This window comes from Rhinolophus sinicus, chromosome 14 (assembly GCF_057876585.1).
Source record: "Rhinolophus sinicus isolate RSI-liver-muscle chromosome 14, RSI-T2T, whole genome shotgun sequence".
NCBI classification, from domain to species: domain Eukaryota; kingdom Metazoa; phylum Chordata; class Mammalia; order Chiroptera; family Rhinolophidae; genus Rhinolophus; species Rhinolophus sinicus.
In genome coordinates this window covers 32,398,318-32,425,666 of record NC_142514.1, presented here as the reverse complement: position 1 = coordinate 32,425,666, position 27,349 = coordinate 32,398,318, and the positions used below count along the sequence as shown (strand labels likewise).

General features: G+C 35.0%; 1 protein-coding gene across 4 annotated transcripts in view; it reads right to left on the bottom strand.

Moving 5' to 3' along the window:
• The window catches only part of MAST2 (microtubule associated serine/threonine kinase 2), a 181,809-nt gene that overhangs the window by 145,369 nt on the left and 9,091 nt on the right, over window positions 1-27,349 (bottom strand). For all 4 annotated transcript variants that reach the window (XM_019749394.2, XM_019749395.2, XM_019749392.2 and 1 more), the window contains exons 2-3: window positions 12,723-12,870; window positions 9,296-9,438 (exon numbers count right to left, since the gene is read on the bottom strand). In XM_019749394.2, coding sequence (XP_019604953.2) covers window positions 9,296-9,438; window positions 12,723-12,870 — 291 coding nt within the window. The remainder of the gene's footprint in view (window positions 1-9,295; window positions 9,439-12,722; window positions 12,871-27,349) is intronic.

Sequence of the window (27,349 nt, the reverse complement as noted above, 5' to 3'; positions counted from 1 at the left end):
ACCCCAGCCAAAAGATGCAATTCAAATAATCCAATCTGCCAAATACTTCCCTCTCCACTTACTTACAAGTCTTGAAAACGACTTCAGAGTGCCTGGTTTTGAATTCCTGCTCTAACATTCACTTATTGTCCTATAGCAAAATATTTAACTTTATTTCGTTCACTGCTGTATTTGAAACACCTAGTATAGCAATGATACACAGTGGGTACTTCATAAATATCTGTGGGATAATGGACAAATGACCAAATTTCTGCAGGCCTGAATTCTTCACCTGTAAAATAGGATAGTTATATCTACCTCACAAGGTTCCTGAGAAAATAAAAGATAATATATGTAAAAGAACCTAGATGTAGGGGTTGGTAAATATTAGTTCTTTATCCCAACTCAAATATCTCTAATAATTGTAATGTTGACATGACAGAATATATCAATATCAGTACTTGTCAATCTCTCTCCAACACTGTTAAATACACCTATGCATAGCAATTCATTACATAAAAGGCCCAATTAAAAGACTTTCTGTACAAGATTTAAGACTTTCTGTACAAAAACAAAACAGAACAAAACATGTAGTTATAACTTTTAACTGGTGATTTAATACCATTTTTTATATATGTGAAACTTTACACATAAAACTTGCATAAACATTGTCATGTATTCTAACCCTAAACAAATTCAACAAGATGTCTGTCAACAGTCCCAGTCAACCAATTTATCTAAAAAAATTTTTTAATTTTAAATGCCTTTTTAAAATATGAAAGCCATTTTTTTAAAGGCTGTACACCTTAAATTCCTTACAAATTATCACAGAAGATATGGTTAAAATGTTTAACAATCTAAGAAAAAATTCAGCTCCGATTTTGTTTAGGCAAAATAAGTAGTCTGTTCTTTTGCTTCTCACTTAAGGACGCTCTTGAGAAGAACCAACTAGGCTGCTAATATCCTGTTGAATCTCATGAAATTCTCCCAGCTTTTATTTTAAAATCTCTTGTGAAACATTACTCTCATACCTTTGAAAAGACACTAGGTGGCATTAGAAACATGCTCCACTTACAAAAAAGAAACAGTGGAAAGGTCAGCATTCTCAAGTTAACAGGCAGTGAATACACTTAATCTAAACTCCTAAAATTCTTACTAAGTTGAATACTTCACTATCTTATACTTTTTTCCCATTTCACGCATAAATTTTTCATGCTTCCCTACATTCCTTATCATTTGCTATACTTTTTTGCATGATGAGTTAATCCACAGCTTCCAAATCCCTGTCTATAGCTCTACAATTGACCTCCTTTACTCTAGATGTCTATTTTTAACTCTTAAAAGGATATCTAAAATATGGATATCCACATGCAAAAGAATGAAGTTAGACCGCTCTACTTCACACCATATACTAACTAAAAATAGATCAGTGAAGTAAATATAAGAGTTAAAACCATAGTAGAAAGCATAGGCATAAATCTTCATTACCCAGAATCTAGCAATGGATTCTTAGAGATGAGACCAAAAACACAAGCAACAAAAGAAAAAAACAGATAAATTTGACTTCATCAAATACTTTACGCATCACATCAAAAAATTAAAATACCTTGGAATAAATTTAACCAAGGAGCTAAAAGACCTGTACTTGGAAAATTATAACACATTGATGAGAGAAACTGAAGATACAAATAAATGGAAGCATATACTGTGCTCATGGATAGGAAGAATAAACGTTAAAATGTCTATACTACCTAAAGCAATCTACAGATTCAATGCAATTCCTGTCAAAACACCAACGACATTTCTCACAAAACTAGAACAAAAAATCCTAAAATTTATATGGAACCAAAAAGATCCCAAATAGCTACAGAAATCTTGAGAAAGAAGAACAAAGTTGGAGGCATCATGCTACCTGATATCAAACTATACTATAAGGTGATAGTAATGATAATGGCACAGAAAAACAGACACATAGATCAATGCAACAGAAAAGAGAACCCAGAAATAAACCCATGTCTGTTTGGTCAATTAATCTATGACAAAGGAGGCAAGAATATAAAATGGGGTAAAGACAATCTATTCAATAAATGGTGTTACGAAAACTGGACAGATACATGCAAAAAAATGAAACTAGACCACCTTCTTACAACATATACAAGAATACACTAAAAATGGATTAAAGACTCAAATGTAATACCTGATACCATAAAACTCCTAGAAGAAAATATAAGCAGTAAAGTCTCTGATATAGCTCTTAGTAATATTTGTTCTGACCTATCTCTTTGGGAAAGGGAAATAAAAGAAAAAATAAGCAAATGAGACTACATCAAACAACAAAGTTTTTGCACAGCAAAGGAAACCATCAACAAAACAAAAAGATAACCTACCAATTGGGGAAGATATTCACCAATGATACATCTGACAAAGGGTTAATACCCAAAATTTGTAAAGAACTCATACAACTTAACACCAAAAAGAAAACACCCCAAAACAAACAATCCAATTAAAAAATGGGAAGAAGACCTGAACAGACATTTCTCCAAAGAGGACATACAGCTGGTCAGTAGACATATGAAAAGATGCTCAACATCAGTAATCATCAGAGAAATGCCAATTAAAACCACAATGAGCTATCACCTCACACCTGTCAGAATGGCTATCATCAATAAATTAACAAACAAGAGTTGGTGAAGATGTGGAGAAAAAGGAACCCTAGTGCACTGTTGGTGGGATTGCAAATTGGTGCAGCCAAAACATTATGGAGTTTCCTCAAAAAATTAAAAATAGAACTACCTTATCATCCAGCAGTTCCACTTTTGGGTCTTTATCTGAAGAAATTCAAAACACTAATTCAAAAAGATACATGCATCCCTATTTTCACTGCAGTGTTATTTACAATAGCCAAAATATAGAAGCAACCTAAGTGCCCATCAATAGATGATTGGATAAAGACAATCTGGTGTATATATACACAATGGAACATTACTTGGCCACAAAAAACAATGACATCTTGCCATTTGTGACAAGATTGATGGACCTAGAGGGTATTATGCTAAGTGAAATAAGTCAGACAAAGACAAATACATGATTTCACTTATACGTGGAATCTAAAAAAAAAAACACAAACAGACTCATAGACACAGAGAACTAACTGATAGTTGCCGGATAGGAGGGTGGTTGGGGGACTGGGTGAAAAGGTGAAGAGATTAAGAAGTACAAATTGGAAGTTACAAAACAGTCATGGGGATGTAAAGAACAGCATAATGAATATAGTCAATAATATTGTAACAACTGTGTGGTGCCAGGTGGGTACTAGACATATCAAGAGGATCACTTAGTAAATTACATAAATGTCTAACTACTATGCTATACACCTGAAACTAATACAAAATAATATGAATGTCAACGGTAATTGAAACAAATTAAAAAATAAAAATGGGCTGGCCCGGTCAGGTGATTGGAGCGCGGGTTCTCAACCACAAAGTTGCCAGTTCGATTCCTCGAGTCCCACAAGGGATGGTGGGCAGCGCCCCCTGCAACTAAGATTGAACATGGCACCTTGAGCTGAGCTGCCATTGAGCTCCGGGATGGCTCAGTTGGTTGGAGCCTGTCCTCTCAACCACAAGGTTGCTGCTTCAACTCCCGCAAGGGATGGTGGGCTGCAGCCCCTGCAACTAGCAACGGCAACTGGACCTGGAGCTAAGCTGCGCCCTCCACAACTAAGACTGAAAGGACAACAACTTGACTTGGAAAAAAAGTCTTGGAAGTACACACTGTTCCCCAATAAAGTCCTGTTCTCCTTCCCCAATAAAAAAAAAAATCTTTAAAAAATAATAGTAATCATTTTTAAACTTCAATTTCTAATTTTTCATTGTTGGTATAGAGAAATACAATTGATTTTTACGTATATTTTGTATACTGATTTTGTAGAAAAACACTAGTCAGAAAATGAAAATGCAAGCCACAGACAGGGAGAAAATATTTAGGAAGCATGTAGCTGACACTTAACCATTATCCAGAATATACACTGAACTCTTCAGACTCAATAATAACAAGACAAAAATTGCAATGCACAAAAGATTTGAACAGACATTTCATCAGAATATATATGTCGTATGAATGGCAAGTAAGCACATAAAAAGTAATTCAACTTCATTTGCACTGGATATACAAATTAAAACCACAATGAAATACTACTACACACCAACTAGGATGACAAAATCAAAATGGTAATACCTAGTACTGACAAAGATGTGGAGCAGCCGCTGGGAGAAATGCAAGAATGCCACTCTGGAAAATAGTTTGGCAGTTTCTTATAAACACACTCTTAACATACATCCCAGAAATCTCATTCCTAGGTGTTTACCCAACAGAAATTAAAGTATATGTCCACACAATTACTTGCACACAAACTATCATTGCAGCTTTCTCCATAACAGTCAAAAACTAGAAACAATGCAAATGATCATCAACTGGTGAATGGGTAAACAAAGTCTGATATACCCAGGGCAGTGGAATACTTTCTGCAATAAAAAGAAAATACTGATAACGCAAAATGACATGGATGAATCTCAAACCATTATGCTAAGTGAAAGAAGTATGACACAGAAGATTATATACTGCATGATTCCATTTATATGAAATTCTGGAAAAGACAAAAACCAGAGTAACAGAAAGCAGATCAGTGATTACCAAGGACTGGCGACAGGAGGCAGAAAACAGACTGCAAAGGGACACAGGGAAGATTTTGGGGTAACAAATTTCTGTGCCATGATTTTCTATATCTATATCATGATTGTGATGGTTGCAACACCACTGTATACACCTGTGAAAACTCATCAAATTGTATGAGTGAACTTTATTCTATGTAAATTATACTTCAATAAAACTGATTAAGATATAAATATAAAGATCTACAATTCTCCCAGTAGAAAATGCAAAGCTACAGATGCAAAAGGGTAAGACTGAAAGGGGAAGTTGCTGAATTTAGAATCTCCTTACAACACAGAAGTAGGTGAAACAAATAGCTATGAGTGTTTCTCCTTGAAGTCATATGTGAAAATTAAAGAATAATCATGACAGTTAAGAATGATGAGAAAAGATTCTAAGTAGTATCTTGGATTTTTAATTGCTTTAAAAGCATACCCCATATATGCCACCTCAAAAAAGCTCTAAAATGTTACTAAATTTAAAATGCAATAATAATCAAAGTCGCAATGAGATACCACTTACCAACGACTAAAATGGCTATAATAAAAATTGAAGAAAAAACAAAACAAAACAGAAAATAACAAGCATTGAAGAAGATGTAGAAAAATTGGAAACCTCATACCTCTCCAGCGGGAATGCAAAATGATGCAGCCACTATGGAAAACGTAAGTTTAGAGGTTTCTCAAAAAGTCACACATATTAGAATTACCATGTGACCCAATAATTGAACTTCTAGGTATATACCCAACAGAATTGAAACCAGGAACTCAAATTCTTTTACATGAATATTTATAGCAAGACTATTCACAACAGCCAAAAGGTGGAAAAAACTCAAATGTCCATCAATTGATGAATTGATAAAATGTGGTATATCCTTAAATGGGATTTTATTCAGCCATAAAAAGAAATAAATACTGATACATGCTACAATGTAAATAAACCTCAAAAACATTATACTAAATGAAAGAAGCCAGACACGAAAGAAAACATATTATATGACTCCATTTTTATGTGAAATATCCAGTTTAGATAATCCAGAGACAGAATGCAGACTGACAGTTGCCGGGACTGAGATGAAGGTAGAATAGGTAGTGCCTGCTTAATGGATAGAGGTTTTTCTTTCAGGGTGCTGAAAATGTCTTGGCACTTGCCTTAAATTCAAAGTTTAATCCAGTTTCGAGTTTTGATTTCAAAGTTTACTTTTCTTTCTGTTAAATTTCATTTTGCTGGTTCTTCTTGAACCATCATTTCTGTTCATGAGGCTCTGACTGAATTTATCACTCGACTTGGGAAATGTGTCATCAGCATTTGTTATAAGCACTCCTTCCATGCCTTTATACGAGAAGTTGTCTGTGGGGGGAACCCTTCATAAACACATTATCACCTAGGTGCCCTCAAAATGAAAATACGTGCTACACTAAGGCTTTTGGCTATCCATTGTCATTGTCCAGACTCTGGTCAAGTCTAACCTCCTGCAAGTTATCTCCCCAATAATTATACCCAACACAATTCTTGTCCCCTTTTAGTCACTTTTAAGTCATAATCAACATTTCATTAAAGGTTATGTTTTATTTAAAAATTTGTTTTGTTATATGTGAACCTTACTGACACAAAAATTCTCTGGAGGCTGGGTCTACGTACTATATATATAGCCAGAATTCCATTAACAATGAGATTACATTGTAGAACACTTTTCAGAAATGTCATATCCAGACACTCGGGTGGCATCAAGATATATTCCAAGATACGGTAAGTCAAAGCAGGAAAAGATATTCAATACTAACTAGCAAATGTGCCACCAAACATAAAATATCCAACTGGAAATCCTTGGGTAAGGGAATAGAAAGGGAGGAACTAGGCTGAGGTTACTATAGGTCAGTAAACGCTCAGAAAAGAAAGGCACAGGAGAAAACAAAAGGCAGATCTCTGAGAGGAGAGAGGTAACTGGATTCAGGTCTAAAGTAATTGTTTTACAAGCTCATATGTAAAAAGATAAATAACCCAATTTTTTAAATAGGCAAAAAATCTGAATAGACATTTCTTCAAAGAAGATATACAAATAGCCAATAATCACATGAAAAGATGCTCAATATCATTATTCATTAGGGAAATACAAATCAAAACCACAAGATACCACTTCAGAGCTATTAGGATGGCTAAAATCAAAGATAGACAAGAGCAAATGTTAGTCAGAATGTGAAGAAATTAAATCCCTTGGATCCTGCTGGTGGAAATGTAAGATGGTACAGTTACTTGGGAAAACAGTCTGGCAGTTCTTCAAATGATTAAACATAGCATTACCACATGACCCAGCAATTCCACTCCTAGGCATATATCCAAGAAAAATTAAAATATGTCCACATGAAAATTTGTAAACAAATGTTCATAACAGCATTACTCATAATAGTCAATAAACAGAAACAACCCAAATGTCCATCAACTGAGAAACAGAAAAAACATGTTATAGCCATAGAAGAGAATATTCTGCAATAAAAAGGAATGAAGTCCTGATATAAGCTACAATGTGGATGGACCTTGAAAACATCATGCTAAGTGAAAGAAGCCAGTCACAACAGGCCACATATTATATGATTCAATTTATATGAAATGTACAGAACAGGCAAATCTATGGAGGCAGAAAGTAGATTAGTGGTTACTGGGGGGCAGGGTAGGAGGATAAGGAGGTGACAGATAAGCACAAGGATTCTTTCTGAAGTGATATAAATGTTCTAAACTTGACTACTGAGATGGCTGCACATATCCATGAATATACTAAAAATCATTGAATTGTACAATTTAAATGGGTGAATTATATGTATCATATGTGAATTATATCTCAACAGGTTGGTTTTGTTTTACTTTTTAAAGTAATTCAGGAATACTCTACTTCAGTTTGCCTAGCCTAGGACTTGAGCAACTTCAGTCCAGGAATTCCCTCTGCAACACACCACCTTAAAATGAAATATTCGGCTTTACCTTAGTGGAGTAGTTCTCAAAAGGATACATGTTAGAATCCAGTATAATGCTTTAAAGAAAATACAAATGCCTGAGATAGCCGCAGACCCATTGGATCAAAATCTCTATGATGATATGTGGAGCTATATATTTTTTAAGCTCCAGAGGTTAAAAGGAGGGAGAAGTCGGGCTTTAATAGACATTTTGAGAACAAGTGGAGAAATTTGAATATGGTCCCTGTGGCTTTTTTCAATTATTAAACTTTATTTTTTATAGTTTTAGGTTTACAGCAAATTTGAGAATGTATAGTGAGTTCCCATGTACTTTGTGTCCCCACACATGTATGTACAACCTCCCTTATTATCAACATCCAGCACCAGAGTCCTACATTTGCTACAATCAGTGAACCGACACTGACACATGATTACCACCCAACGTTCACAGTTTACATTAGGGTTCACTCTTGGTGTTGTACATGTAATATGGTCCCTATGTTAAATGCTATTATTCAATTGAAATTAAACTTCTGGATCTGATCATATGTAATGATTATTTAGCAGACTGCCCTTGATCTTAGGAGAAATACTTAGGGGTGAGGCATCATAATTGTGACTTGCTCTTAAATGTTTCAGGGGGAAAAAAACACAACACACACACACACACACACACACACACACACACAAAACAAATGTGGCAAAATGTAAAGTTACAAGGAATTTGCCAGTCTAAGGAAGCTTACACGGTTATTCACTATACAATTCTTTCCATTTTTCTTGTAGGCTTGAAATTTTCAAAATGAAAAGTTGGGAAGGTAGTAAGTTTCACAAATGATCCTGATTCTCCCTGTGGCCTAAGAGTCACAAACTTCAGGTCATAAAGAAATATTTTGGGCCAAAAATTAACTTCCTACCTGTCGTAAGAAGACTTCTTCCCCTATTACCCACTTTCCAGAAAGGACAAATGAACAAAGCTTTCTACTCCATATATGCCAACCCAAAAGACTTATAATCCCAAAGAGTATATGAGATTATATTTTAATGGGAACAAGTTCGTACAAATTACTAGTGTGCCTTGTTCTATGAAGAAAGAGAAGAGTGACATTAGCAGAAAGTCAATGGGTGCCTTAAGTAAAGAGGCAGGGCCACTGAGGGTACAAAATGTAGTCACAGGCAGAAAACAACCTGCCCAGACTACACAGCTTACCCTTTGTTAGGTCCTGTCTATCACATAAAGCCTAGACAAAGAAAAGGCTCGTTCTTTCGTCCAATATATACTGAAATGCCCACTATGTGCAAAACATGTTCCCTATTCTCATGTACTAAATATGTATACCACAGAGCTGTACGCAGAGGCAACACGACTTCACAAGATTTAGAATCATTTCTCTAAGAAAGCTCTTTCCTAGGAAATTTATTCATTAAAATTACAATCACATTGAATCTTTTTCATAATTCTCACTATATAATCAGTACCAGTGACAACATAAGAGAGCAATCAGAATATATTCAATTGAATTTCATTCTTTTTCTATACTTTACTTTGAGAAATTAAACTATCCAAATTCTAAAAAGGAAAATAATAGATGTGGCAATGACAAATTACAATCAAGGATTAGTTCCTAGAGCAAGGAACCATCTTTACTAACACTTACCAAGCCAGCAGTAAGAGAAGGTGCAGACTGGCCAAGGGACTGGTTCCTCATTCGAACAAGGTTTGATGCATCTCCTGAAGACTGCCAAGTCACCTGTCCCACACTGCTGTGTACACTGCTGGACAAGGGGAGCAGCTGCTTACCTTCAAACACAAGGTTTTGAAAATACTTGTAATTATTTATTAATTAATGGAAAAATACAATTATATCAGTAGATAAAAATAAGTATATTGATCAAAAACAAAGTGAAATTCCTCCATATCCATTTTAGAATTTGTAGCCCTTTAAAAATTCCAACTGTCTTGGTGGTGGTGAGAATTCCGAGTGGAATACTGAACTGTCTATTTAAAATTATCTGTAATATCCACCACCATGCCAGCCACTGACCCTGCTACCTGACCTGTCTCTTCCATCCTACTTAATTTCTCACCAACTCAATGTAACATGAGTGGAGCTGACAGATTCTCCTAGACAAGTTTGGCCCTTAAGTTTCCAGAAGACAAACCATTCAATCTATGTGTATACTGCTCTCACAAGATTTCATGTATTCAGGCCAGGACTGAACACCTTAATCCTACTGAAAGACTACAAGAAAGTCACTTGTAAAGACTGAGTATTTAAAATTGCACTGACTTCCTAACTGAGGTGCAAGTCCCATGTCAACCACTTCCTGCTGTTAGTGATGGAAACAAAACAAAACAAAACAAAACAAATGTGATCGTGTTGTTACCTTCCTTAAAAGCTTCTGATGACTCCCTACTGTTTTTAAAACAGAGTTAAGCCAAACTTTTAAAATATTAAAAGGATCTTCCATAAATCCAGATGATCTTCCTGGCCTCATCTCCTGCCACTCTCCATACCCATTCACTCACTAAACTTCAGTATTATGCCCTGCACTTTCACCTGGCTATATCTTGATCACCCAATTCACTTGAAAACCCTGGCAAACTCTTCCTGGAGAAATCCTTTTCGTCAAGGAAGTAACCACTGAAATAAAGGTATAAACAAAAAAAATGTTTTGGTTTTGGTTTTGCTACAACATACCCTTTTACTGCAAACAAAATGTGATGCAAGTTATTTGAAGGGCAATTTAGCAAAACTTAAGAAAATTTTAATTTGAATATGTTTGGACCCAGCATTCCACTTGTAGGACTGCAGTATAAAAGAAAAAAAAATAGACCAGAATGTTCACCTTATTGATGCTCACCACTATAAATTGGAAATAAGATAAATGTTCATTACAAGTTAAAGAAATTATAATATCTCCACATAATTAAATACTGAACCCATTAAAAATATTGAGGCAGCTCAACATATACTCAAGAGAAAAAAACGTTCAACAATTCCTATGGAATGAAAAAAGCACAAGGGAAGTATGTAGCATATGATCCCATTTTTTATTTTTAAAATAAAAAGTTTGTGTATATTTATATAAATTATTAAATGTATATTTAAATATAATGGAGTATATATAAGTGGTATGGAGGGAGACAGAAGCAGAAGTAAAGATGAAGAAGGACTTTTCACCTGGACATGCTGCATAATTTTGTACTCAAACTTTTTATAAATGGCACATTTTACTTTTTTAATCAGAAACATGCAATATTATTTTAAAGTCTAGTTATCTTCCAAGTCTGCTCTCAAATGCATGCTTTACTGAAAAGGCTTTCCATAAAACCCTCCATGCACACACACACACACACACACACACACAAAATAATGGTGTTCTACTAAAAACTTTCACAAGCCCAGAGTAGAACCCACCTACCCTCTTTCCTTCCTTCTGTAAATGTTGCCAAGTTCTCCAGATGATCTGCCTACCCCTCATCTATATACTCTAAAGGAAAGCTACCTTGTTACATATACCTTTGTATATCTCTCTTCAAAGTAAGAGTATGCTGCAGCAAGAGGCTTACCCAACTTCAGAAGATACCCATTTAGACATATACTAGTCAGGGCTTGAAGTATACCAAGGAGCGCCAAAAATTTGAAGAAAACAAACAACATAAAAGAGATGGAGCAATATGTACAGACTGAGCAACTAGCCCTTTGTAAACAAATAACTCAGAAAAAAAGAAAACTTCTTTAAAATTCTAATTAAGATTCTTACAATGATTCAAGAGGCTATTATATAAAATATTTCCAGTTAAAGATGGCTCCCTGTCCTAGGAAACTCCATTAAAATGAGAAGTAAAATAAATAAATAAACAAAGGCTACAACGAGAACAAGAGTGCGAGAGCCTATGAGGAGAGGCTAGAGCCTATGAGAGGACGAACAAATTATTGTTGGGAAAATCTAAAGCAGATAGGTGAATCATAACCAGGAGAACTAGACAACGAAAGGCACAAGGTATAATAAACATAGAGGAGGTTGCTGTCAAATGGGGCATCAAGCTGCCCTGCAAAATCTCAGGTAAGTTTAGTACTCAAAAATGCAAGATAGCTAAGAGGACATCAAGTTAGACATAAGGCTGAAATCAGATTAACTGAAAATCTATAGACAGAACAGTCCAATACAACCACATTCCCTAGGTACCACCCAGTAGCCAGGCCACTACCTCCCAGGATAGAAGGGATGTAACAGCCCAAAGCAGAACATAGGATTCTGATTGTTAGGTGCTCAAAAGAAAAAGAGTTGATTCAGAAACAAAAGAAAACTTTTTTAAAAAGCTTTTAATCCAAAACTCAAAAATCTATTTACTCATAGAGAATTAGAGATAAACACATCCTAAAAAGAAGAATAGACTGCTATAGAAAAATAAATTTAAAAATGGCTCTTTATGATTAAATATATATGTCTGACAAAATAAAAATTTCAATAGAAGATTGAGAAGATAAAGCCAATGGAATAGCCCTAAAAAGGGACAAAAAGAAAATGAAAACTGTTTACTATTAGGCCAAGGAATATGGTAGGATTATATTTTCTTTTCTACTGATCTAATATTTTAACCAGGTCAAATGGATTCTCTTTTTTCTTACTCTATTGATTGCTTAAAATTATGCCACATTTTAATTGCTTTCTATTTGGACCATGATTTCCTTGCATAATTTTTCCCCTTAAATTTTTTAAGACTTTCCTTTGGAGGAGGTAGAGAAACACTAATGGGAACTGGAATGGGTTTTCGAAATGCGGGAAAAAAGAAGCAAAGGATATGAAGTCTACACAAGTAAGCAGAGAGCAAAACTCAGATTGAAAGGGAATAACCAATTATAATGGTCAACCAAGAAATCTTTTCAGGTTCAGAAAGCTAGCATTCAGAGATGCAATGAGGAAGTAGTAAAGAGAGGAAGACAACCTTAGCCATAAGTGTCCTATACAAAACTAACACCAGAGAAGAAGCTGTCAAGATGCCAATTCAGTTGGTACACCTTTAAATACTGACAACACAGTCCCATTATTTCTTTAAAAACAAAATTAGATATTTACCTGACAAAGAACTGGCCAGGCTTCCTCTCCGTAACTTACAGTCATCCTGACTAAGTTGTCGTTGAAGTTTAGCTTTTCCAGTGGATGAAGATATGTCAGGATTACTGAGCTTCCTAAAGAGCAGGGGACTAAGTCCAGTTATCACATCCTTTAAAGAAAAAAAAATAAAACATAAGTCTTTAATGTCTTTTGTGACAGTGTATAAGAACTTTATACTAAACACCTCTACAACACTCATTACAATGAAAGTACTAACATTTTATAATATATTTCCTGCTCAATAGATAAAGCTAGAAACGTATTTCTTAGTAAAAGCTGTTTGGGTATGCTATGAAGGATGTGGGACATTGATTATAAAATGACAAACAAAAAATAGGGGAGGAGGCTCTCAAGATGACACAATAAGACATTTTGACAAGATGTATTATTCATAATGAGTATACATCCAGTTCTGCTTATTTACATTTCTCCTTTTATCCACACACTTCCTATATCAAGTAAAGAAAAGCATAGTTTTCAAAAGCGCATAAATAACAGGCCTTCCCTTACCTGTTATACAAAGATAGAAATACCTCTAACAATTAATGCTAAAATAAAACTTAGAGCTTTCTTTGTATGTCTACAATAGGAGCTAAACACACTCTCAATGAAAAAGTATAAAAGTCTGAAGAAAAGAGACAACATCACACTGAAAATGCCTCCCCTTTGCCTTTATTTTAGTCTAGTCCATTCCACCCCATCCCAACACCTCTTCCTTCTCACTCAGTAAGGAGTGTCCAACATATCATTAAGATTCAGACATTTGGAAGCAAACCCACCTAATTGACAGCATTAAATGAGAAACTACTTTGAAAAAACAAGGCATATGAGGCATATCTTTTGTATTTTATGATGGAAACTACAATAAATAAGTAGCACCTCAAACTGATCCAGATAATGCAAAGACAAATGAGAAGCATAAGGAGAAATAACTGAAATCTATGTTACCAACCACTTGAAAAACAAAACTCAAGTAACTGGTTCCATAGCAATACTAACAACGACAGGAAAAAAATGGAAAAATGTCTACTTCCTTGAGAGAAGATTTAAAAACCTCTACGGTCATATATTGTGATTGGTGGGTTCACAAACATGGAAAAGTACTAATATTGGTTGCTGGTGGCTATCCAGAATATAATTTACAAAGTGTAAAGAGAAGAGTGAAGTCGATGAAGAAAAATATTGAGAGACAGAAAAGTATTTTTTTAAAATTGGTAGTAAATGAATGAAAGGATAAAGGGGGATATTTAGGCACTTGATTTAAAGCAGTTGATGTGAGCAGGAAGAGAGTATTGGAAGTAGTAGTTAATGCAAAAAGAGAAGGCAGAAAGCCTACATTCCCACTATTTGGTGCGTCAAGGATGAAATAGTACCTACCGTGTTTCCCCAAAAACAAGACCTAGCTGGACAATCAGCTCTAATGCATCTTTTGGAGCAACAATTAATATAAGACCTGGTCTTATATTCTGTTAGATAAGAACCGGTCTTATAGTAAAATAAGACCTGGTCTATATTATATTATGCTATTATGCTACATTATACTATATTATACTATATTGTATTATATTATAAAGACCCGGTCTTATAGTAAAATAAAACAGGGCGTCTCATATTAATTTTTGCTCCAAAAGACGCATTAGAGTTGATTGTCCGGCTAGGTCTTATTATCGGAGAAATACGGTATACATCAAGGATAAACCATGGATGGAAGCAGGGGTCAAGCACTAAGGCTAGTAACCCCCCAAAAGGAACTGGCCACTCATAAAGGCAACATCCTCAGCAAGAAGATTCGAGTAGAAGGAAATGAGAAGGCCTTGGAAGATACCAAGCTGAACTAATATCCTATATGAAGGCAATATGGAGAGGGTAAGGTCCCATCCCAAAAATAACTTACAAATGAGCTACATGAGAGAGCCAGCATTTAACTGGATGCCTGCTACACTGTATGCATGAATAATTAGTCTTGGCCAGAAATGAACAACAACCAATAGAGGACTAGCTAGCACTCATTAAAGAGAAAAATCATGTCTTTTTCAATCTCCCTATTATAATACCAATCATAACATACCAAAGAAGCCAGAAAATGGAGAAAAGAAAAAATGAAAGCAGATCATGCCCCTTCTTATTCCAAGTCTCTCCTGTCAAAACCTTGCAAGAAGAAAATATAAATTAGATATGAAATTTAACTTTTAAACTAGGATGTCTTAACTTTTACTGAAGTTCATTGCTCATTTCAGAAAAGTACACATACCAAAGCATGTAACTCAATGAATTTTCACAAATTAAACACATCCATGTAACCAGCATTAAGATTTTTTAAAAAAAGACATAACCAAGCACCCCCAGAAAGCCCCTGTGCTCCTTTGCAGTCACTACCCCAGGTCCCTCTAGGATAAACACTATCCAGGCTTCTAACAAAACAAATTATGTAGAGTAAAAACCTTTACATGAATCACTGTCTGAACTGCTCTGTCTTGCTTCTTTTGCTCAACTAGCCTGGACTTTTTAAAATAGCACATTATTGCATTTACCCAAGAAGTCATTAAGGGACAGGATAGGAGAATGAAGTAAATAAGAAAGAACCACAAATAGCCCAAGAGAGAAAGAAAAAGGTTATGGGAAGTAGAACTTCCTTACTAACTTCCATACTAACTTCTTGCAGTTTTCTAGTTTCCACTTCTAGTCACTTACAAGGTCCAGCCAAACTATATTTTCAGGTTCAATGGGATACCACTGTACCCTTATAATAAGTTCTTCCTTTCCACTTAAACTAGATCAAATTGGTTTCTATCATTTTTATGAACAAATGATTTCTAAGCAAAATAAGGAGTTACCCTTAAGGACGGGAAGGAGCCTAGGATGAATGACTTCCAGGTTTCTGACTTGGGTGGTATGATTATCAAGCCAAGGAATACAGAAGGAGAAACAAGTTTACAAATAAAACACTGCTATGGCAATAATAAATATTAGCATAATTACAAATTACAGTACTTTTCCAATAACTATGAGAGAAACTATAAACATTTAACCTGAAAGAAAGAAAACAAAGGAGACATGAATAATTCTCTTCAACTACCTGAGGGCTATCTCCTATGTTACAAGAGAGTAAATGTACTTCATTGGCCAGAATTAGAACTACTGAATGAAAATAACAGAAGAGAAGGAAGGTTAGTTGACTCAAAATCATTGCCCTCTTCCACAATACCAAAGAAAATCTCAGGCCAACTTTACCCATAAGGTTAGTGTTCTGCTTATACTGTACTATGGTATTAAGGATAAGATTCAAAGTAGGAGAAGAATTCACAGCTGAAAACAAGAGTCTACACACTAAAAACTTGTCTATCAGGCTAAAAACCTGGGTTAACTCTCATTAGGAGTTATCCCATATGGCTGGCAATCCAGTCAGTGAAGAGAATACCCTGTGGCAGATTCTTCCTGACTTACCTTGCCAAGAGTCAAATCCAGGTGCCAGGCTAATCAAAGTCCATTCTCTTAACCCCTATCAAAAAGCCTTTGCTTGATATCCATATGCGGGGAAAAAAACCCAATTAACACTGACCCATACCTCAAGAATATCAAACACAACATATACAAAAATTAACTCAAAATGGATCATGAGTCTAACTATGAAAACTAAAAGTATAACTTCAGAAGAAAATATAAGAGTAAACTTCTGTAACTTTGAGTTAGGCAGAGTTCTAGATAAGACACAAAGCACAAGTTTAAAAAGAACAAATTTACAAACTGGACTTCATCAAATTGAAAAACTATCACTCTTCAAAAGATACTGTTGAAAAGAAAACAAATCACACACGAACAAAAAAATTGCAAAACACACATCTGACAAAGAACTGGCACTCAGTATATTTAAGATCTTTCCCAACTCAATCATAATAAAACACACAAACCAATAAAAAAAATGAGCACTGTGGCCCATGGGCCAAATCCAGCCTTATTTTTATAAATAAAGTTTTATTGAAACCAAAAGAGTAAATCAAAATATTGAACAGATACTTCAACAAAGAAGAGGCAAATGTGACAAGTGAACACATGAAACCATCCTCAATATCATTTATCATTAGGGAAACAAAAATTTAAATCAAATGAGAGGTAACATCAGCAAAATGGTGGACTATGCAGCTCCAAGCTAACAGGGCCCCCACAGAAACATTGAAAAACAAGCAGAAATTATCAAAACCACCTTTGTCTGAACTCTAGAAAATAGTCCAAGTTTTGCAGCAACCAAGAGAATGCTGAATCAAAAAGTCAACTTAAAAATAGTAGGAAAATGGTGGCTGGTTAGCTCGGTTGGTTAGAGCACGATGCTTGTAACACTAGGGTTACCGATTCTATCCCCACATGGGCCAGTGTGAGCTGCACCCTCCACAACTAGATTGAAACAACTACTTGACTTGGAGCTGATGGGTCCTGGAAAAATACACTTAAAATAAATTTTTTTAAAAAGTAGGAAAGCTTTGTGGCATTTTTACCATGTTTCCCCGAAAATAAGACCTAGCTGGACAATTAGCTCTAATGTGTCTTTTGGAGCAAAAATTAATATAAAATAAGACTGCGTCTTATATTAATTTTTGCTCCAAAAGACACATTAGAGCTGATTGCCCGGCTAGGTCTTATTTTCGGGGGAAACACGGTACTTGCCCTTGCCCCACCCACTCCTGGATTTGGAGGCCATCTTGAAGACATCGGCCAGTGTTGCCAGTGTAGGGCCCTGATCCTTGGTTCTGGAAAGAGCATAACAGACCTTATTTGCAAATTATTGTTTATATCTGTTCTAATTTGTCTCAGGACTACCTGAAGGACTATCACAAGGCACTCTTCTCTATTGTAATCTCAGAATCTGCTCAAGATGGAAACGCAGCAGGCATTGCTCCAAAATACTGTAAGGTGATTCATACACCCACAGCCACCTGGGCAAAAGATTACAAATGAGACATACAATAGACTGCCTGAGGTCTGGGAGGAAAAGGGGAGAGTTACTTTGGGAAATTAGGGCAATCAAAAACACCTGTGTATATAAGGGTCATTTCTAAAGCCAAGAGCAAAATGCATGTTCAGCAAAGACCTGAAAAGAGTTTAAAATGATATCTCAGGCTGATCACTAGGTTCAGTACAGGCTTCCTGGCTAAGTGTTGACGAAGGGCCCCAGCACAAAGTCAATCTGCAAGACTGGGAGGTTTGTTTGTTTAGCTCCTGGAGATTAAGGAAATCTCTGTCAAAACACAAGCTAAGGAACAGAGACTTCAGTACCATGTACAAAAGGAATACAGTTTCTGCAAAAAAAGGTTGAGGAAACTCACTACACAAATGGTCACCTATAGCCTTCAACAACCAAAACACAGCAAATCCTGGGGAAAAGGGAGAAGATGATTTCCAGAGCTACCAATATTCAAATGACCACTTTTCAACAAAAAAGGCACAAGACAGACAAAGAAATATGAAAGTATGGCCCATTCAAAGAATCAAATTAAATTAACAGAAACCATTCCTGCAAAAGCACAGCATTGAACTTACTAGTAAAACATAGACAAAGAATGAAAGAAAATCAGGGAGGAAAACGCATAAACAAAATAAGAATATCAATAAAAAGACAGATATTATAAAATGGAACCAAACAAGTTCTGGAGATTAAAAGAATAATTAAATGAAAATTTCAGTAGAAACATTCAACATTAGATTTGAGCAGGCAAAGACAGAATTAGCAATCTTGAAGACATAACTGAAATTATACAGTCTGAAGAGCAAGGGAAAAAAAGAATAAAGAAAAGTGAAGGGAGCCTAAGGGATTGGTGAGGTAGGGTGGGGGAGAGGTCTTCAAAAGAAACAATATATGAATTAAGGGAATCCCAAAAGGAGAAGAAGGAAAGCGAAAAGAAAGAGCATCCGAAGAAATAACGGCCGAAGACTTCTCAAATTTAATGAAAGACATGAATCTACATGTTTAAGAAGCTAAACAAACTTTAAGTACATTAAACTCAAAGAGATTCACATTGAGACATATTATAATCAAACTGTCAAAGCCAACAACAATGAGAAAATATTCAAAGCAGTAAGAGAGATGCAACTCGTCTAAAGGGGATCCTCAATCAGATTAACAACCAATTGTACATCCAAACAAAGGAATCAAGAAGGAAGTAGGATGACATATTTAAAGAGCTGATAGAAAACACTGTCAACTGAGATTTCTGTAGCCAGCAAAACTGTCCTTGAAAATTTAAGGGAAAAATTTAAAAATTTCCTAATAAACAAAAGCTGAGAGAGTCCATTACCACTACACCTGCCCTAAAAGGAGTCCTTCAGGTTGAAATGAAAAGACACAAAGCAAAAACTTGAAGCCATATAAAGATCTCCAGTAAGGGTAATTACATGGCACATAGAAAGCCAGTATTATTGTATTTTTGGTTTGTAACTCCACTTTTAATTTCCAATATGAGTCAAAAGAAAAATGCAAAAAAATAATTATAAACCTATGCTATTGGGCACATACTGTATGAAGATGTAATTTCTAACAACAACATAAAGAAGGTGCAGGAAAATAGCTGTATAGTATAAGAGCAGAGTTTTGTATACAATTGAAGTTGGTACAACTTCAAACTAGATTGTTATAAATTTAGGATGTTACATGTAACCCCAATATATATATGGCTTGCCATTAGGATTACATGTAACATATACATATATACGTATGTGTATATATACATATACATAGATATATACATACATACATATAATACAAAAAAGAAAATGAGAGGGGATCAGAATGGTTCACTACACCAAAAAAATCAACTAAACACAAAAGATGGCAATAACAGTGGAAATGAGAGACAAAAAGGGTATAAAACATACATAATAAAAATACTTCAATGAGCAAAGACATGCATGCTTGAATAAATGTCAGCAAAGAAACAAAACATACAAAAGAACCAAATGGAAATTTCAGAACACAAAAATATATTAATCAAAATAAAAAACTGAATGAACGAGTCTTTGGGAACGTGATTCTTGGTATAAAAGAGAGGAGACACTGGTGTAATACACAGGAGATTAAATAAAAACAAAAAGTCTGTAGTCCTTTGTGAATATCACTGTTAACTGACAAGGTAGTTTTATTAAACATATTTCTTAACTATCCACTGAAAATCAAACAATATGGAGAAAATTGTTTTACAAAAAATCGTAAAAACAATGACCAACCTAATACAATGAGCATCCTTAGGATCTAGACTGCAGTTGTTCTGAAATACCATTTCCCATTAAAAGAAATCAGAAGTTCTTGGAAAAACAGCTGATTCCAGATCTAAGCTTGGGACAGTTTGACATGCAAGATAGCAAGAAAACTCAAAACTATTAAGATTAGGTCAAAATGACTTGAACCAACTTGAAGAGGCTCTTGTTAGAAAGACAATTTGAGCTTCAATTAGTACAACAAAACACATCAAATATGGGTTGAAACCTATCAAATACATTTAAGTGCACAACTCCTCACTGTTAATAAAAAATAATTAACTGGTCATGCTCTAAAGGTGACAGGGAACCAATTCATTATCTTAAAAACTAGGTAAATAAACAGAAAGAATCAGGCCTTTCTTACATGAACTACACCAGTGGGAACCAAATAGTAGATGAGGGGAAGCATCTCTTTAAAATGTTATTCCAACTAATGAAAACAAAGTGATCGAGTTATATCACCATTTTGCAATCCCAATCATTGAATCTCAGCACTGAGCATCAATAACCACTAAAATCAAAGAGAAAGAAGCAGATATTACATGCCTCCTGTTGAAAGAACACACTACCCATAATCTTGAAAAAGGAACTGAACCTAAGGCTGATTAAGCCTCTGTATCCAGCAATAATTTGCAGGAAATAAAAAGGACACAGAAATATTTTGAAATGCACCTTTAGTATGCAACCTAGACTGTGGGAATTTCTACAGATCAAATGCCCCAGAGTTTCTCAACATATAAATTTTAAGGAAAAAGGAAGAGGTGGAAGGAAAACCGATAGATTAAAAGAGACAAATACAGCTAGTTTTTTTTAAATGGGCGAGACTAAATTGTAATGTCTTAGATGCAGAATTATGAAGAAATGCAAAGAAATGATTACTTTTTAAGTCAGGATAGTAGTTACTTTTGGAGGCAGGGAGGGGTTGTGATTGGGATAGGGCACAGGGAGAGGAGTTTCTAGAATGGCTGACAAAATTATTTTTTTTTATCTGAGTAATGTCTATAAGGATGTTCATCTTATAATAATTCATTAAGCTATACATTTGTTTTGAGAGCTTTTCTGTACTTGTTATATTTTACAATAAAAAGGTTTTAAAAAAAAAGAAAGGAAGAATAAAAATCACAAAACAAATGGCCTGTTACAAAAGTAAGGGAATATTCTGTTACAAATAAACTTACAGCAGTGACAAAGAACAAGCACAATAAAAAACACAGAAACAAAACATTTAGTGAGATCCAATACAAACGAGGCATTTTAAGTCTTGATTTAACCACAAAAACAGCACTGCAAAATAGACATTTTTATCCTCATTTCAAATTCAAAGATACTAAGCTACTAAGACTTCAAACCTAATGCAAAGTATGCTTTTCTCCATATTATATTTAAATGACAGTAATAAATAATTCACAACAATCAATAAGAAAAATAAAAAGAAACAGTCTATAAGAAAAATAAAAAAGCACATGAATAAGGAAGTCATACAGACTAAAAATCCAAATAAACAATAAATGTCTGAAAAGATTCTCAATCTCACTAATAATCAAAGAAGTATTTTTAAAACATTGAGATGCCACCTAAACCCAGTAAATTAACAAAAATAACTAATAGCAGGAAGGCAAGGATATAGGGAAACCTCACTGGTCAAAGTACAAATTGGTACAATCAGTGTGGAAAGCAAACTGGCAATAATATCCAGGAAGAGAAACTCTTGCACATGTGCGCAAAGAGATAAGTACAAGAATATTTACTGCAGCTCTATAAAAGGGAAAACAAAAATAACCTAAGGGTCCATTATAAGAATGGATAAACTGTCATTTATTCAAAGGAATGCTACATAGTAGTTAAAAATTAATGAAACTGATCTAAATGTATTACCATAGATCCAGGTTGGCAAACTTCAGCTCACAGGCTGTTTATGTCAAGCCAGGAAGCTGAAAAGGATTTTTACATTTGTGAATGGTTGGAAAACAAATCAAAAGGACAATATTGCATGAAATATTATTCTCAATATGAAGAATATAAAAAATTGTCTGAAATTCCAATTTTAATGTCTATGTATAAAGTTTTATTGGAACATAGCCAAGTTCATCCACTTACATATAGTCTTATGGATGCTATCACACTACAACAGCAGAGATGAGTAGTTATGAGGCAGTATGTCAACGCCTAAAATATTTATTATCTGGCCCTTTACAGAAAAAAATGTGCTTATCCATGGCACACATAATTCTCAAAAACACTGTCAAGTGAGAAAAGGTGAGAGTAAAAGAATACATATAATGTATAATTTATATAAAATTTCAAAACAAATACTGCTACATCTTGCTTATGGATAAATATATTTCATAATGGATTTTTTTTCCATTAATGCAACATTTTAATACACACCATCTTCAGGACAGTGGTTTCCTCCTGGGATGGTGGCAAGGAGGAAAGGGATGCTAACAGTTAATGCAACATTTTACTTCTTTGAAATAAAATCTAAAGCAAAATGTAAACATCTGTTAAATCTAGGTAGTGAATACATAGGTACCTAATGTATTTTCCTGTAAATCTGTAATGTTTCATAATTAAACAGGTTTTTAAAACATAAAGTGAGAATTAAAATTGTGAGAAATGATTACAAAGTCAGAATTTAACTGTTTCATTGTGGCAACAGAAATGCTGTAAGACCTCTACATGATATAAACATATAGACATACAAGGTCAAATACCTTTTTTAAGATACTCAAAGCCTTCATTCAAAAAATACAACAGCAAAAAGGGACAAAAAGTTCCTTTTTGTTTGTCTGTTTTTCTTTAATGTGTAGAAAAGAAAACTTAGCAGAGAAAACTAAGGCAGAGATTTTGCACAAAATCACAAAGCCAATGAAAATACAGAAATATAAATCTAATCTTAATTCCAAATCCATAAAACCCATCTTATCTCTGAAATAATTTGAAAGTTAAAATGAAAGCATCTTCAACTTTTTAAGAGCATAGGCTCTGGAGTCAAGGCTCTAGGACTTGAAGGACTTTGCATAAGTTACTTAACCTCTCCATACTGCAACTCCCTTACCTGTAAAATGCAGGTATTATCTACCTTATACAGTTGATATGAGATTTAAAGAATTCAAGTGTTCAGCGTGTTAGGGATATGAAACCCCTATACTCACTGCTTCCCTCCACGGCGCCTAAAGCACTAGTTCTCCAAGTGTGGTCTCCAGACCAGCAGTATCAGCTTCATCATCACCTCAGAACTTGTTAGAAATGCAAATTCCCAGGCCCATCCCAGACCTGCTGAATAAGAAATTTGGGGCATGGGGACCAGCCATCTTGTTTTAACAAGCCATCAAGGTAAATCCACGAACCCTAAAAACTGAGAACAACTAGCCAGAAGTTCACACCGTTCCTCAAAGAGGAGTAAAGCTAACTAGAGTAGGTTCATTTGACTGAGCCACAGTCTCAGGAGTTAAAAAATTGAAGCATCTATGACAACTGGAGAGCCACATGCAAAAGAATAAAGGTAGACCCTCACTTCACACTATACACAAAAATTAGCTCGAAATGGATCAAACACCAAAGTATTAGAGCTAAAACCATAAAACTCTTAGAAAAAAACATAAGGATAAACCTTCATGACCTTGGATTTAGCAATGGTTTTTAGATATGACACCAAAATCACAAGCAACAAAAGAAAAAAAAACAGATAAATTATACTTCATCAAAATCAGTAACTTTTGTGCAAAGACACTAACAAGAAAGTAAAAGACAATCCACCAAATGGGAAAAAATATCTGTAAATCATATGCCTCAGAAGAGTATAGTATGCAGAACAAATATAAAAGTCTCAAAACGCAACAGAAAAAAAACCAATTTAAAACTAGACAAAAGTCTTAAATAGACATACCTATGACAAAGATATACAAATGGTCAACAAGCACATAAAATGATGTTTAACATCATTAGCCTGTAGCGAAATGCATATCAAAAGCACTATGAGATGTCATTTTATCATTTATACCTACAATGATGGCTGAAATTTTTTAAAATGGACAGTAACAAGTGTTAGCAAGGTCATGGACAAACTGGAACACTGGAATACACTGCTGGAATACAAAACTGGAATACGTTCCTGCTGGGAGTGTTAAAACTGTAGTCACTGTAGAAAACAGGTGGCAGTCCCTCAAAAGCTTAAACATAGAATCCATATGATCCAATAATCCCACTCCTATATATATAAAACCAAAAAGTTAACTAAATAGGTATTCAAACAAAAGCTTGTATACAAATGTTCATAGCAGCACTATCTCAATCCCCAAAAGATAGAAAACAACCCAAATGCCTATCAATGGATGAATGGATAAGCAAAATATGTTCTATCCATACAATATTACTCAGCCACACAAAGAAATGTACTAATATATGCTACAATGTGGATAAATCTCAAAAACATCCTAAGTGAAGGAAGCCAAACATAAAAAGTCACAAACTGTATTCTATTTATATAAAATGTCCAGAGTCCATAGCAACAGAAAACAAGAGTAGTAGTTGCCAGGAATTAGGGGAAGGAAGAAATGAGGAATGACTACTTACTGGGTATGAGATTTCCTTCTGGGGTAATGAAAATGTTCTGAAACTAGATAGTGGTGATGGTTGCACAACATCTGAATGTACTAAATGTCACTAACTATAAATTTTGTTAAGTGCATTTTACCATAATTTAAAAAGTCAAAGCACATGGGGAGGCGGGCTCGCTAGAGCCACCATTCCTTCCAGGAGCCTATTAAAGTGAGAATAGCTGAGACCCAGCGACCTTTCTCTCTGGCATCTCTTTGGCTTCCTTCTAGCTGTTTTCCTCTTCCACATGGCTGGATTGACAAAGTAAGGAAACCCTGAGAACAGCTCTCACTAGCCACCAAGACCTGAAGGTGTGGGGGTTGCCAGAGACTAGTTCTGCCACAGGCAGAGGAAAACAAGCTTTTCCAGATCTAGCTGTTCTTAGGAAAAGGCCTTCCTTTAAGGAAAAGGCCTTTCTTTACTTGCATTCAAAATGGTTATTATCCAAAACTCTGTAGGCTTACAAAGAATGAAAGGAGATATGGTTCCAGGCTGTCTATACTCAATATAAGATTTCTACATAGTTCAAGCTGAGGACTACACTGGGGTTTGAGACCTATGGTAGACACTAGCTAGATGTTGACCAAACACGATTCGCCTTCCTCCTGTGCACAATCTAGGTGACATTTCCCAGCCCTCTAGCAGTTAGGCATGGCCCTGCGACTGAATTCTGGCAATGGAATATTGGTGGAAGTTATTAAGCCATTCCCAGACCTGGCCCATCAAAACCTCCCACAAGATCCCCACTTGCCTCAGGCGACCTTGGAAGCCATGTGTAGAAAATGACAGAGCCTCCATTAGTCTGGGTTCTGTGGAATGCATCTACTACAGCAACTAGTATTCTTTAGTATAAAAAACTACTAGCATTATTCTTACTGGTCAAAGGCAAGACTCAGGTGTTCCTGAGTCACCTGAACAAAATCATCTTGGTACTGTGTTTCCTCCAAAATAAGGCCTAGCCGGATCATCAGCTCTAATACGTCTTTTGGAGCAAAAATTAATATAAAACCAGGTCTTATATTATACAAGACCTGGTATTATATCATGTTATGCTATATTATACCCAGTCTTATGTTAAAATAAGACCCAGTCTTACACTATATTATATAAGACCCAGTCTTATAAGACTGGGTATTATATTATATAAAACCTGGTTTTATATTAAAATAAGACCCGGGTCTTATATTAATTTTAGCTCCAAAAGATGCATTAGAGCTGATGGTCCGGCTAGGTCTTATTTTCAGGGAAACACGGTATCATATTTCTGAAATAACTTAAGGAATTTTTAAAAATTAATATCAACTATTTCTAAATTCTGCTTTTGAAAACATTTCTTAAGGCCTCAGATAGTCATGAAAATTAGAAGACCTAACATTACTATGTTACCTCTGCTTTGCTTAAATACAGGCAGAGAAGTTGTGTGGCTTGTTAATCTCCAACAAATTAAGGGTTAAAGGATTTGTACATCTATCTGCTACTCAGGTTCACCGGTAGGAAGTATTCTACATTACAGTTGGTACAACTGAAATATCACAGAATTTTAAAACATGGTCTCCTTGGCCTGAGTTTGTTCTTAATCACATTCTAAAACATAAGGAGATTATACTATCTTCTAAGCCAGTTACTTAATAAATCAATCCATAAAAGTCTCCATACAGGGAAAAATGCACAAATTAAAGCCTTCATTTCAAGATGAACAAAGTAAAAGACCAGTTTGATAACACCAACAAACCAAAGGTCAAGATGTATTTTTTCTTATTATATTTACTTCTAAAACCAGATGAGAACACTAAAAAATATGCACTCTATTTTCACACATTCTGTGCATGTACCTTAAAAATATAATGATAATTAATCATTATTGAGCACTTCTTGGTATCAGGCTTTGTAATAAGTGTTTTACATGAATTAATTTATTAAATCCTCACAATAACGCTATGAAATAGGTATATTATCTCCATTACATATGTGGAATAATTGAGGCTTAGAAAACTTCAGTAACTTGCCTCAGGTCACAGAGTTAGAATTTGAAGTCAGAGAATGACTCAATCTTAATCATTATATTTTCACTCAGAAGTATTTATTTAGAACCTTCTATATACAATTCTAGAAGCTAAAGATAGTGAGAAAAGCAAACTCAAATTCCTCCCTTCATATATTCTAATGTGGAAGAATGACAATAAACAACAAATATGTGACAGTGACAGGTGAATAAATAAAAGACATGAATTTTTTAAAAAGGAAAGAGAGTATGTGTTATTTTTAAAAGCTTGGTCCAGGAAGGCCTCTTTGAGGAGATAATATCCCAATAGAGAGCAGACTAAAATAAGGAAGCCAGCCATATAGGTATATTGGGAAAAAGAACATCTCAGGTAGAGAAAATTATGAAGTGTAGAAGTTCTCAAATAATAATTTTTTAAACGTCGTCAGGTAGCAGCATACTTAATAAACTGGAGACCATCAAGGCAGCCAGTGTGACTAGAGCTCAATGAACAAGAAGAGTGGAAGGAAAAGAGGTTAGAGAAGGCCAAAAACCAGATTATGTAGAATCTCAGAGGACAAAGCAAGCACTTTGGATTCTGATCTAAATTGTAATGGACAGTCACTGGGGGTTTTGAGTAGGGGTAACACTTTGATTTAAGCTTTTACAGGATGATAATGATCTTGCTATGCACAAAATACCACATGGGGGGAATGGGAGGGGTGGGGGTGGGGGTATGGGGAACCAGAAGAATAGAACAAGG